Source organism: Mobula birostris, chromosome 9 (genome assembly GCF_030028105.1).
Source record: "Mobula birostris isolate sMobBir1 chromosome 9, sMobBir1.hap1, whole genome shotgun sequence".
NCBI classification, from domain to species: domain Eukaryota; kingdom Metazoa; phylum Chordata; class Chondrichthyes; order Myliobatiformes; family Myliobatidae; genus Mobula; species Mobula birostris.
The window spans coordinates 145695627-145706228 of NC_092378.1; the positions used below are offsets into that span (position 1 = coordinate 145695627).

Consider the following 10602-nt stretch of genomic DNA (forward strand, 5'->3'; position numbering starts at 1 on the left):
AATGAAGGAACTCAGCAGGTCAGGCAGCATCTATGGAGGGAAGTGGACAGTCAACATTTAGGATTGAAACCCTGCTTCTGAATAGAAAGAATCTGTCTAAGTGGAGGGTCTTGAAATGATACATCAGCTATTCATTTTCCTCCATGTATGCTGGCTGACCCGCTGAGTTTGGTTCTGCTCCAGTCTTCAGCATCTGCAGCCTCTTGTGTCTCTCATGGAAGTAACGCTTGGAATGTACTTTCTCTCACCAGGACTGCTTCAGAGGTGAAGAGCACAGGCAGCATTCTGGATGACATTGGCAGTATGTTTGATGACTTGGCTGATCAACTTGACGCCATGTTGGAATGAAGGAAGAGAAGACAGATGGCAGGGAAACCTCAGGACTCTATTGTGGGCACAATGATCTTTGAAATCCTTCCCAGACCAGTGTTGGACATAATCTCCCTTCATGAACCCATTTGATTTTGTTTTGGTTTGCACAACTGACCAAACAAAAAAAAGTTTATATTACCTCAGGATCTTACCACATGAAGATCTGTGAAATCACTGTCATCATCTTTCAAGGGAAGTCAAAACCTTATGATTTGGATTTGAATCTGAAACAGAGATGGGAGGTTGAACTGATTTAATATTGATTTGAGATCTTGCAAACGTGAAAAAGTTTAAACTCCCAAATTTAAAGTTGAAATAGGGTGTTAATGCAAGATGTAGTATATGTACACTGTAAGCATGAGAAATATGATGGGCTTGTAAAACATCCATCACAGATGATAGAAACTTAATCAAGTGCACAATGACTTGGTTGAGTTGTGGCTTTAAATTTCAACTTGGTTTCCCATTGGATACATGGCCAGTGACAGAAAAATAGTAAGATTTAAGCTGGCCTGTTTATAATACCTTCGGGCTAATAGTCTAAAGCAATGGTAGCATAGTGATTAAATTATTGGGCAATGTTTGATGGGATGCACAAGTTCAAATTCCACCATGGTGTCTAGGGAAGGCCAGAATTTTTAAAAAAGAAAGTATCAATAACAGTAACCATGAAACTATCTGTCATAAATGCCCATCCAGTTCACAGATGTCCTTAAAGTAATGAAATCCCAATCTGAGCTATATGTTATTCCAGACCAACATCAACATCATTACCCACTCAATGGTCCATAAACACATTCAGTTCAGAGACATCCAGGAAGGGCAATGACACTTGGCCATGCCGGCTAAGCCAATGAATGAATAAATAAAGAATGTATTTATTAGTTTTGTCCATTAAGTGACACAAAGTTTGAAACAGAATGTGTAGCTGCTGCAGTGGAAAGACTGAACAGGTAACATTTTAGACCACATTTGATGTGGATGGAAGTGATTAGTGACAGAAATGCTAACATTTCTATGTTGACTTCTATGATCTTGGTCCATGGTGCTCTTCAGCCATTAGGGAGGTTTTGGAAGCCTAGTTGCTGTTATAATGTGAAAACATTGTATCTTTAGAGACATTTAATGAAGGGTCAGCATAGTTGGTTAAGTTGGAATTACGGTTAAGAGTCAATATAGAGCTAGACACCTGCCTTGAATGGATAAGTACTACAGCAGGACACCACCAGACTTGAATATTTGTTTCTGCAATTGGCTTAGACCCACAGAAAGGGGAACTGTTTGGTCAGATTTACCATTTCTTGTCATGTCCAGTGTCTCCTATTGGCAAATCCCCTTGCAATAGCCTTGATGACACTTTTCATTGCCACATTTCATTACTTTGCACCATTCATTGTACAGAGTCGCAGGTGGACAGTGATTACTCAGATGGGTGGCAGAGAATATTCTGAGCAGCAGTCAGATTGCAGCGCCTTCCTGATGAAAATCACAAATGACAACACGCTGATCAAGAAGTACAAAACACAACTCTCAAATAGATAAAAATTACTGCCTATCTCTAAAGAAATTTGTATTTACATAGCATCTTTTGTGAAATCAGGTCACCTTGAAACATCATACAGCCAATGCAATACCTTTTGAAGAATGGCACCTGTTGTAACAAACATGATAGACAATTTGACCCACAAACAGCAATATGACAATAACTAGGTAAGTGTTTTCTAAATCGTCATGACTCTGGGAAGAACTTCTCTGCCTTTCTTCAAAATTGTGCTATTTTTAAATTCTGCCTGAGAGAGCAGAATGGAGCTCACCTCCACCTAGTGCAACACTTCCTCTGTACACCCCAGAGACTGACAGCCTTGGTACTTGTGTAATGCATATTTTATTTAGAAGTGCTTCATTTGGTGAAGAAGTAACGACAGAATAAATGTGTGAATCAAGTATATAAAATACCTTGAAATCATTTCATTAGAATTCAAAAATTAATTTAAGGTCAAGATGAAAAGAAGGTGAAAACTAATTTTCAGTGTCAGAAGGCAAAATGCAGTTTGTCAAAAATGCCAGACAAATCTATTTCCACCCATCTGTTAGGGAATTAGTGGGGCACAAATGAAAATGAATAAGATAACAGCAGTCAAGATACTTTGAATTAAGTTGGTTCAGAATCAGGCTTGGGTCAGCAGAGTGGCATTGAGCATAGGTCAATCCTTTGCACCCAGTCCAGTAAATCCAACATCTTACTGTCTTTTCTGCTCATGCTTTTTCTACATTTGGGTTTAAAAATGAATGTGTTTGAGTTCTTCCCCTGGACTTGCTGGTATTGGTTTATTATTGTCATATGCATCAAGATACAATGCAAAATGTTTGGCTTGCATACTCTTTATAGAAGAACAAATCATTGAGGTAAATCAGGGTAAAAAATAATAATACAGAATAAAATGTAAAAGCTTTGGACAAAGTGCAGTCCAGGTAAACAATAAAATGCAAGATCATAGTGAGGTTGATTGTGAGGTCAAGGGTCCAACTTATTGCATAAGAGGTCTGATAACAGCAGAATAGAAGCTGTCCTTGAGCTTGATGCTACGTGCTTCCATAATTTTGTATCTTTTGCCTGATGGGAGAAGGGAGAAGGAAGAAGGGAGAACATCTAGTGGATGAAGTCTAACGCACCTAAACAATGCTGTAATTAACTAGATGATTTCATATTTCATCCCTATTAAACTGGATTCAGTATTGTTGCTCCAAGCCAAGCAGGAAGGGTGAAGTTTTAATTCTAAACAGTTTGGACTTTTCCTTCTCTCATTGGCTATGACTATTATAGGCAAACTTAGAATTTATTGAGGAGATGGTGGCATTCCAACACATTCCGTGTGATGAAGAACATAGGAATATGTAACAGGAGTAGGCTATATGTTATTCCCACAGTGTCGTTGGACAGGGAGATTTGTTTATTGTGCATGTGCAAAGCAGTTTAACAGGCAGCAGAATTTTAATAAGGAAAGGATATAGCACCTTTTGCCTCCTCAAACGTCCCAAAAGTGCTTTAAATCTAACTAATTATGTTTGAAATGCAGTTGCCAGAATAATGTAGAAAACAGAGTGGCCAATGTGTAGGTAGCAAAGACTCAGAAGCATCAGAAGACTCAGAAATAACCAGATAACATAGCTGTCGGATGAGGAAAAAATCTTAGTCGGGTTTTAGGGAGATATCAAGACACACAAAATGCTGGAGGAACTCAGCAGGTCAGGCAGCATCTATGAAGGGTAATAAAAGGTCTTCAGGACTCTCAGCATTTTGTGTGTGTTGCTCTGGATTTCCAGCATCTGCAGAATCTCTTGTGTTTTTAGGGAGTTATTTCCACATCTGGCTCTCCAGATCATGCCATTAGAACCTTTACAGGTATCTGAGAGGGTCAACTCAAGTTGTTGGCATATAAAAATCCATCCAAAAAAGGTGCTTTGATTATATTTTTTTCTGTTTTTGCCAATAGCCCCTGCTGCACAAATTCCAGTGGGTCAAGCTCCTAAACAGCTGTGGAACAGCTAGTATTTTTGCACACTGACCTAACGTTGTTTCATTAGGCCACCACTGTATTACTGTAGATATTTGTAATGCGGTGCCTTTGGTAGAAATAATTTCTCACTAACCTGTACAATCAGACTATCAAGATAATGAAGTGAAACCCCCCCATAAAATGGCCAGTCAGTCTCTAGTTTTCTCCATGTTCTGAGTTCACTCTTAAAATGGTTTCACACAAAGCTTGTTACATAGTGTTTTTCTATTGCTTCCAACATATTTGCAGATCAGGTGTGCCAAGTGGACGTGCCCTTAGATTTGAGTCATATGCCTTCATCTTAATGGTTGAGATTCTCAGGTTAACTTTCCATATGACCTGAATAGGCCTAAGTGTCTTGTCTGGTCTGTTTTCATACTGAGTGAAGACTATGAATGATGCAAAATTCAAGACAGAGCAGTATGCACTCAGATATTGCCATTCCCCACCTTGAAGTGTTAAGTACAAGTAGAACTTTATCTATAATACTATATATTGTAAATATATGTTATACACACAAACACACACATTACTTATGTTCCCTGGTTGGGATGCAGGCTCAAAGATCCCAAAGGGCTTTAGCACAGGTTCTAGTTGCACCAGCTGGTAAGGCTATGTGGAAGCTTAAAGATTTTCAACCAGATATGCCAATTCCAGATGTGCATCTTCTGCCTCCCAGTGGCAAGAATAACACATTACAATAAAAAAAGAAATCCATATCCATAACATTAAGCAAGTAAAAGCGTGCACAATAGAAGCTATAAAGTGAATTGTTGGGCTTTCTGAAAATCCACATCACTTTCCTTTTAAGAAAAAAATTAAGAAATATTTAAAATATTTGTGAATGCTCTTATTCACAGATGAGAGATTTTACTGACCCAAAATTCTATATTAAATTATATATTAAGATGATTTAATCTAGCACAAACTGAAATAACACTCCTGTAAAATTCTACTTTATTTTGAAGCCATTTTTAAATAAAATATATATAAATGATGTTTTTAAATTGTCATTTTGATTTTGTTGATTATTTTTTTCTTTTTGGTGTTTTTAATGTTGAAGCAGAGCATTGTATGCATTTTTTTTAAATGAACAATGACGTGCCTTGTTTACGTTGAAAATTTCTTTTGTTATTGCTTTATGATATTGAGTTGTATTTTGGATTTTAGTTGTTCAGGTGTTCGAGTAGAACACACCTGCTGTAGTAACAAATGTATAAAAACCGTGTATAAAGTCTGGGGTAATGCCTGAATTACAATGAATGCGTCTGCCTGTGGTTTGAAAAAACAAGTGTTAATTGTAATTCTCGGATTTGAGCTATTAATTGTCTTATATTGTGTCCTATGACCTAGTGTGTTTGTCAAAGTTTTGAAATTTCTTCAAAGCCTGAAAAATTGCCGATGTAAATTGTAAAAAAAAAGTAACAAAAGGTTTAGAAATCCCATAAAAATTGTATGACTGTTATATTTTTATTAAGTTATGAAACTGTATTGTATTTCCATTATGTAAAGCTATGCATCTTGACGCTTCATGCTATTCTGTGCGCTACTGAAAGTGATTAATGTTTTTGGGTGTGTTGTGGTGTTCGAAGAGGATTCCATTTCTTGTTGGTGTCACCCTGCAAGAAGAAACTCCGATCTTACAGAAAGTTAGAAGGAGAGACACTTGTTCACTCAATGTATTCGGGGAACCTGGTTTATTTTTATCTTGTAAAAAAGGGACTATGTTTTCAGTGGATTTCCTCAAGTGGGCTGGTTGCAAAATGTGTTCATCCTGTTGACTCTGCCAATGACTGTATCATAACCATCATGACAGGCATGTGGCAGTGTTGTGCTTGACTGATTGCATTTACTGCCATTGGCTCTAAATAAATGTTAAAAGGGCATTCTGTCTAGCCTTCATTTTGAAAAAAAATGTCTTTGACAGGGATATATCCCTTCAGTGAATGCAGGGAAGGTTCACTAGATCATAACGTGTTTGTCCTTTGAAGAGACTGCTTAAAATCAACCTACATACTCTGAAATTTAAAAGAATAAGAAGTGAACCATTTAAAATACATAAAATTCTGAGGGGGATCCACAGGGTAGGTGCAAAGATGTAACACATACTAAATGCTGGAGGAACTCTGCATCAATGGAGTGGAATAAACAGTTGACATTTTGCACCGAGACCCCTTGCCAACTATTCATTCTCCTGCATAGTTGCTACCTGGTCTGCCAAGTTCCTCCAGTATTTTGTGTATGTTGCTCAAGATTCCCGGCATCTGCAGAATCACTTGTGTAGTGTAGATGCCAAGATGCTGTTTATGAGCCAACAGGGACACAAGGCACTGGAAAGTTGAGCAAAAAAAAACAAACTGTGGGACAAACTCAGTGGGTTGAACAGCACCTGTGGGTCTGGGGGTGGGTGGGGATTGTTGCCCTTTTGTGTCGAGACACTGCACCAGGATTGAGAGTGGAGAGGGGAGATTGTCAGTATAGAGGAGAAATGGAGTGCTGAGACTGGGGTCAGTAATAGATGAACTAATGAAGGGTGAAAAGTAAGCCAACAGCACTGATTCAAAGTTCAAAGTAAATTTATTACCTTTACACTATGCTGAGATTCCTTTTGCTGCGGGCATTCACAGTAAATACAAAGAAACACAATTGACTGGTATGGAAACTTCAATGTTCTTGAATGGAAAATCCTACAATAAGTAGTGGACACGGTCCAGTCCATCACAGGTAAAGCCCTCCCCACTACTGAGCTCATCTACATGAAACACAGTCACAGGAAAGGAGCATCCAAAATCAGAGATCCCCTCCGTTCAGGTCATGCTCTCTTCTCACTGCTGCCATCAGGGAGAAGGTACAGGAGCCTCAGGACTCACTCAGCCAGGTTCAGGAACAGTTATTACTGCTCACTGGCTCTTGAACCAATGAAATAACTTCACTGAACCTATGGACTCACTTTCAAGGACTCTTCATCTCATGGTTTTGATATTCATTATGTATTATTATTAGTTCTTTTTACATTTTGTATTTGCATAGTTTGTTCTCTTTTCCACATTGGTTGTTTGTCTGTCCTGTTGGGCACGATTTTTCATTGATTCTATTATAGTTCTCGGATTTACTAAGTATGCCCACAAGAAAATGAATCTCAGGGTTGTGCATACATGATAACATGAATGCACTTTGATAATAAATTTACTTTGAACTTTGAAGAGTCCTTGAAAGTAAGTCTATAGGTTGTGGGAATAGTTCAGTGTTGGGGTGAATGAAGTTGGGTGATGTCGTCCACTCTGGTTAAAAGCCTGATGGTTGAGGGGTAATAACTAGTCCTGAGCCTGGTAGAGTAGGACCTGAGGCTCCTTTACCTCCTTCCTGATGGCAGCAGTGAGATTAGAGCATGACTGGATAGTCAGGGTCCTTGATGATAGATGCTGCTTTCCTGCAAAAGTGCTCCTTGTAAATGAGAGCCAAGAGGCTACCCATTTCAAACTGAAAGAAGTAGAAAACTTTTCACTTGGAAAATGGACATTTTGGAATTCTTTACCTCAATAGCAGTACATATTCAGTCATTAAATATGCTCAAATATTAGAGTGACACATTTTTGTTACAAAGGGAGTCAGAACATATGAGATTCAGATTCAGATCCATTTAATTATCACATGAAAATGGTGTAATGTGTCATTTGTGATTCCAACCAACACATCCCAAGGATGTTCTGAGGGCAGCCTGTAAGTGTCGCCACAAGTTTTGAGCACCTTGGGAAAGTGGATTGAAGGCAGAGGTTCAACCATGGATATTGCATGGAGAAGCTTGCCAGCGGAAGGAATTAGCCTACCCTGCCGTGTAACCTTCCATCATGCTTTGGGAAAATGTATACCGAAACAGATTGGCAATGGAGACAGTTTTCAGATGATTGATTAAAAAGAAATGTAGAACACAACAGTACAGCACAGTACAGGCCCTTTGGACCACAATATTGTGTTGACCCTTTGACCTACTCTAAGATCAATCTAACCCATCCCTCCTACATTGCCCTCCATTTTCTTATCATCCATGTGCCTAGCTAAGAGTTTCTTAAATGTCCCTAATGCAATTTACTCTATCACTACACCCCGCAGGGTGTTCCATGCAATCACCGCACTCTGTAAAAAAAATGTACCTCTGACATCCCCACATAAACTTTCCCCCAATCACCTTAAAATTATGCCCCATAGAATTAGCCATTTCTGGCCTGGGAAGAAGTCCCTCACTCTCCAGTGCATCTATGCTTCTTATCATCTTGTACAGCTCTGTCAAGCTGCCTCTCATCCTCCTTTGCTCCAAATAGTTCATTCAACTTATCTTCATAAGACCATGCTCTCTAATCCAGGCAGCAACCTGGTAAGTGTCTCTGCACCCTTTCTACAGCTTATACATCACCATTATGTATCATGTCATATGACATCACCATTATGTGCCATGTCGTATGATGTAGGCATTCATGATCTTTCCATGATTATGGTTGTTCTTGGCAAACTTCAGAAGTGGTTTGCCATTGCTGCCTTCTGGGCAGTGTCTTTACAATACAGTAATCCCAGCTATTCTCAATAGCCTTCAGAGATTGTCTGCCTGGCATCAGTGGTCACTTAACCAGGACTTATAATTTGCACTAGTTGCTCATAGGACCATCCACCACCTGCTCCCATCGCTTCATGTGACCCTGATTGGAGGGTGCGGGGGGTTTGTGGGGGGAGCTAGGCAGGTGCTACAGCTTGCCCAAGGGTGACCTGCAGGTTAGCAGAGGAAATGGCTGCCTCACACCTCCTTTGATGGAGAAGTATCTCCACCCTGCCACCCAACACCTTAAACATCCTTCCTAAAATGAGGCAATTAGAATTGAACACAGGTGTGGTATAACAAAGGCAATAGAGGGATATACTTTCAAGTGATAACCAGTAAGGATTTGAAATCACAGCCTGACAAGCTATGACTGCTGATTGAATCATTGCCTGCATAAGGCATTTGGATAAATACTTGAAGGATTAAGAGAAAGTGTGAGGTAATGAGATGAAATGGACTGATTTGGAAGAAGCAAGTGGATAACCCTCTCTGTTCCATTTCTCTTAAGGCAGATGATCTACCTGACCACAAGCCGGAAACCTTATTGGGCAAAATGCTCAAAAAGAAGTTCATTCAGTGCTGAGAAACAATGAGCAAACTGACAGAATTACAAGCAAAAACCTCAAAAGGCAAGTCAGAGGAACTTACAATAGATAATAAAGGACCAGTCTCAGTACATTTTGAGCAGAGAATATCATACATTAATTAATTAGTAACAATAATTATGGACTTCTTTTGAAGGAAAAATAGATGAGACATTGAGGTGTAGAAGTGTCAAGGAGAATGCGTGCCAAAGAAAGCTGATGAGTGCAACAGTGGATATGAACCTTCCACTTAGCAAATCAGAAGCTAAGGGGGTGGTGGGGTTAAGAATTAGGGGTTTATGGCAAGATCTGTGGGGTAATAGGTATAAGGGGAGACCCCTTTGTAGAATACATAAAACTGTTAGGTTTGTGGGAGAAGGGGGTAAAACAAGAAAGGAAAGAATTATTTTAACACAACTTAGAACTGGGCATACTACGCTTAATTATTCCTTGTATCTTTCTGGAAAACATCACTCTGGGTTGTGTAGGTCTCGTCACCATAATGAAACAGTTGAATACATATTATTACAGCGCAAAGACTATAATGTTGAAAGAAATCAAATGCAGGCTATATTGCAGTCTTTGAGGGTTGATAGTTTTCATTTTAAAACTTTGTTAAGTTATGGGAGTGACTTTAATCTAATTCAGAGTATCGTCTTTCACTATTTACAATCTATAGGGCCTTTGTGGATAGTTTAGCTTTCATTTGAAACAGAGATCGTAAGGGATCTCCAGTTCTCTTCACCACACTCCAGTCCAGATGGTGGTGGTAATGCACCTTTAAGTTGGACTGCCAACCACCATTAAATGTCAGAAGAAGAAGAAGAAGAAGGGACAATTCCTGTTGCTTCTTTATATGTATTCATTGTTTTATTATTAATAAAACTATACAGAGACAAATTGAAAGAAATAAACCATTTTAGAAAACCTGAAAGGAAACATAGACTACGTTAAAGCGACTGAAATAAAACGAGAGAGAAGAACATCATAACTACTTTATGGACAACATACTTCAGAATGAAAATTGAAACCGTACTGTTCCCAAAGCTCCCCGTGAATGTGGAAGTGATGTTCAGTCTAGAGCTCACTCAATATATTATAACTCAGAATGAAAAACAGTGCCTTTGTGAGGGTTGATTATAATCAACAGCGAATGTCTCCTGAAGTCACAGCTGCGTAACCTCAGTCTTTGTTGCTGTCGGAGACACGGAAACACAGATGTTCACAAGAAGCAGACTTGACTGGAAAGAATGCAGAAAGAAAATGAACCATAGGGGAGACTTAATAGATTTCAGACAGAGGAGGAGGATGAAAATTTAGACGTAAAAGAAATGCATGCATGAAGTAATGCAGAAGCTGTGGCGATGAGAAAATCCAAATAGACCATAAGATATAGGAGCAGAATTAGGCCAGCTGAGCTTTCAAATCTGCTCCACATTCCATCGTGGCTGATTTATTATCCCTCTCAACCCCATTCTTTTGCCTTCTTCCAGTAACA

The 10602-nt window shown here is 39.0% G+C and overlaps 1 protein-coding gene across 4 annotated transcripts in view; it reads left to right on the plus strand.

The window, feature by feature from the left end:
* Window positions 1–4906, plus strand: part of caskin1 (CASK interacting protein 1) — a 732522-nt gene extending 727616 nt beyond the window's left edge. For all 4 annotated transcript variants that reach the window (XM_072269050.1, XM_072269053.1, XM_072269054.1 and 1 more), the window contains one exon: window positions 252–4906. In XM_072269050.1, the coding sequence (XP_072125151.1) occupies window positions 252–348 (97 nt within the window). In that variant the 3' untranslated portion in view covers window positions 349–4906. The remainder of the gene's footprint in view (window positions 1–251) is intronic.
* Window positions 4907–10602: the final 5696 nt, after the last annotated feature.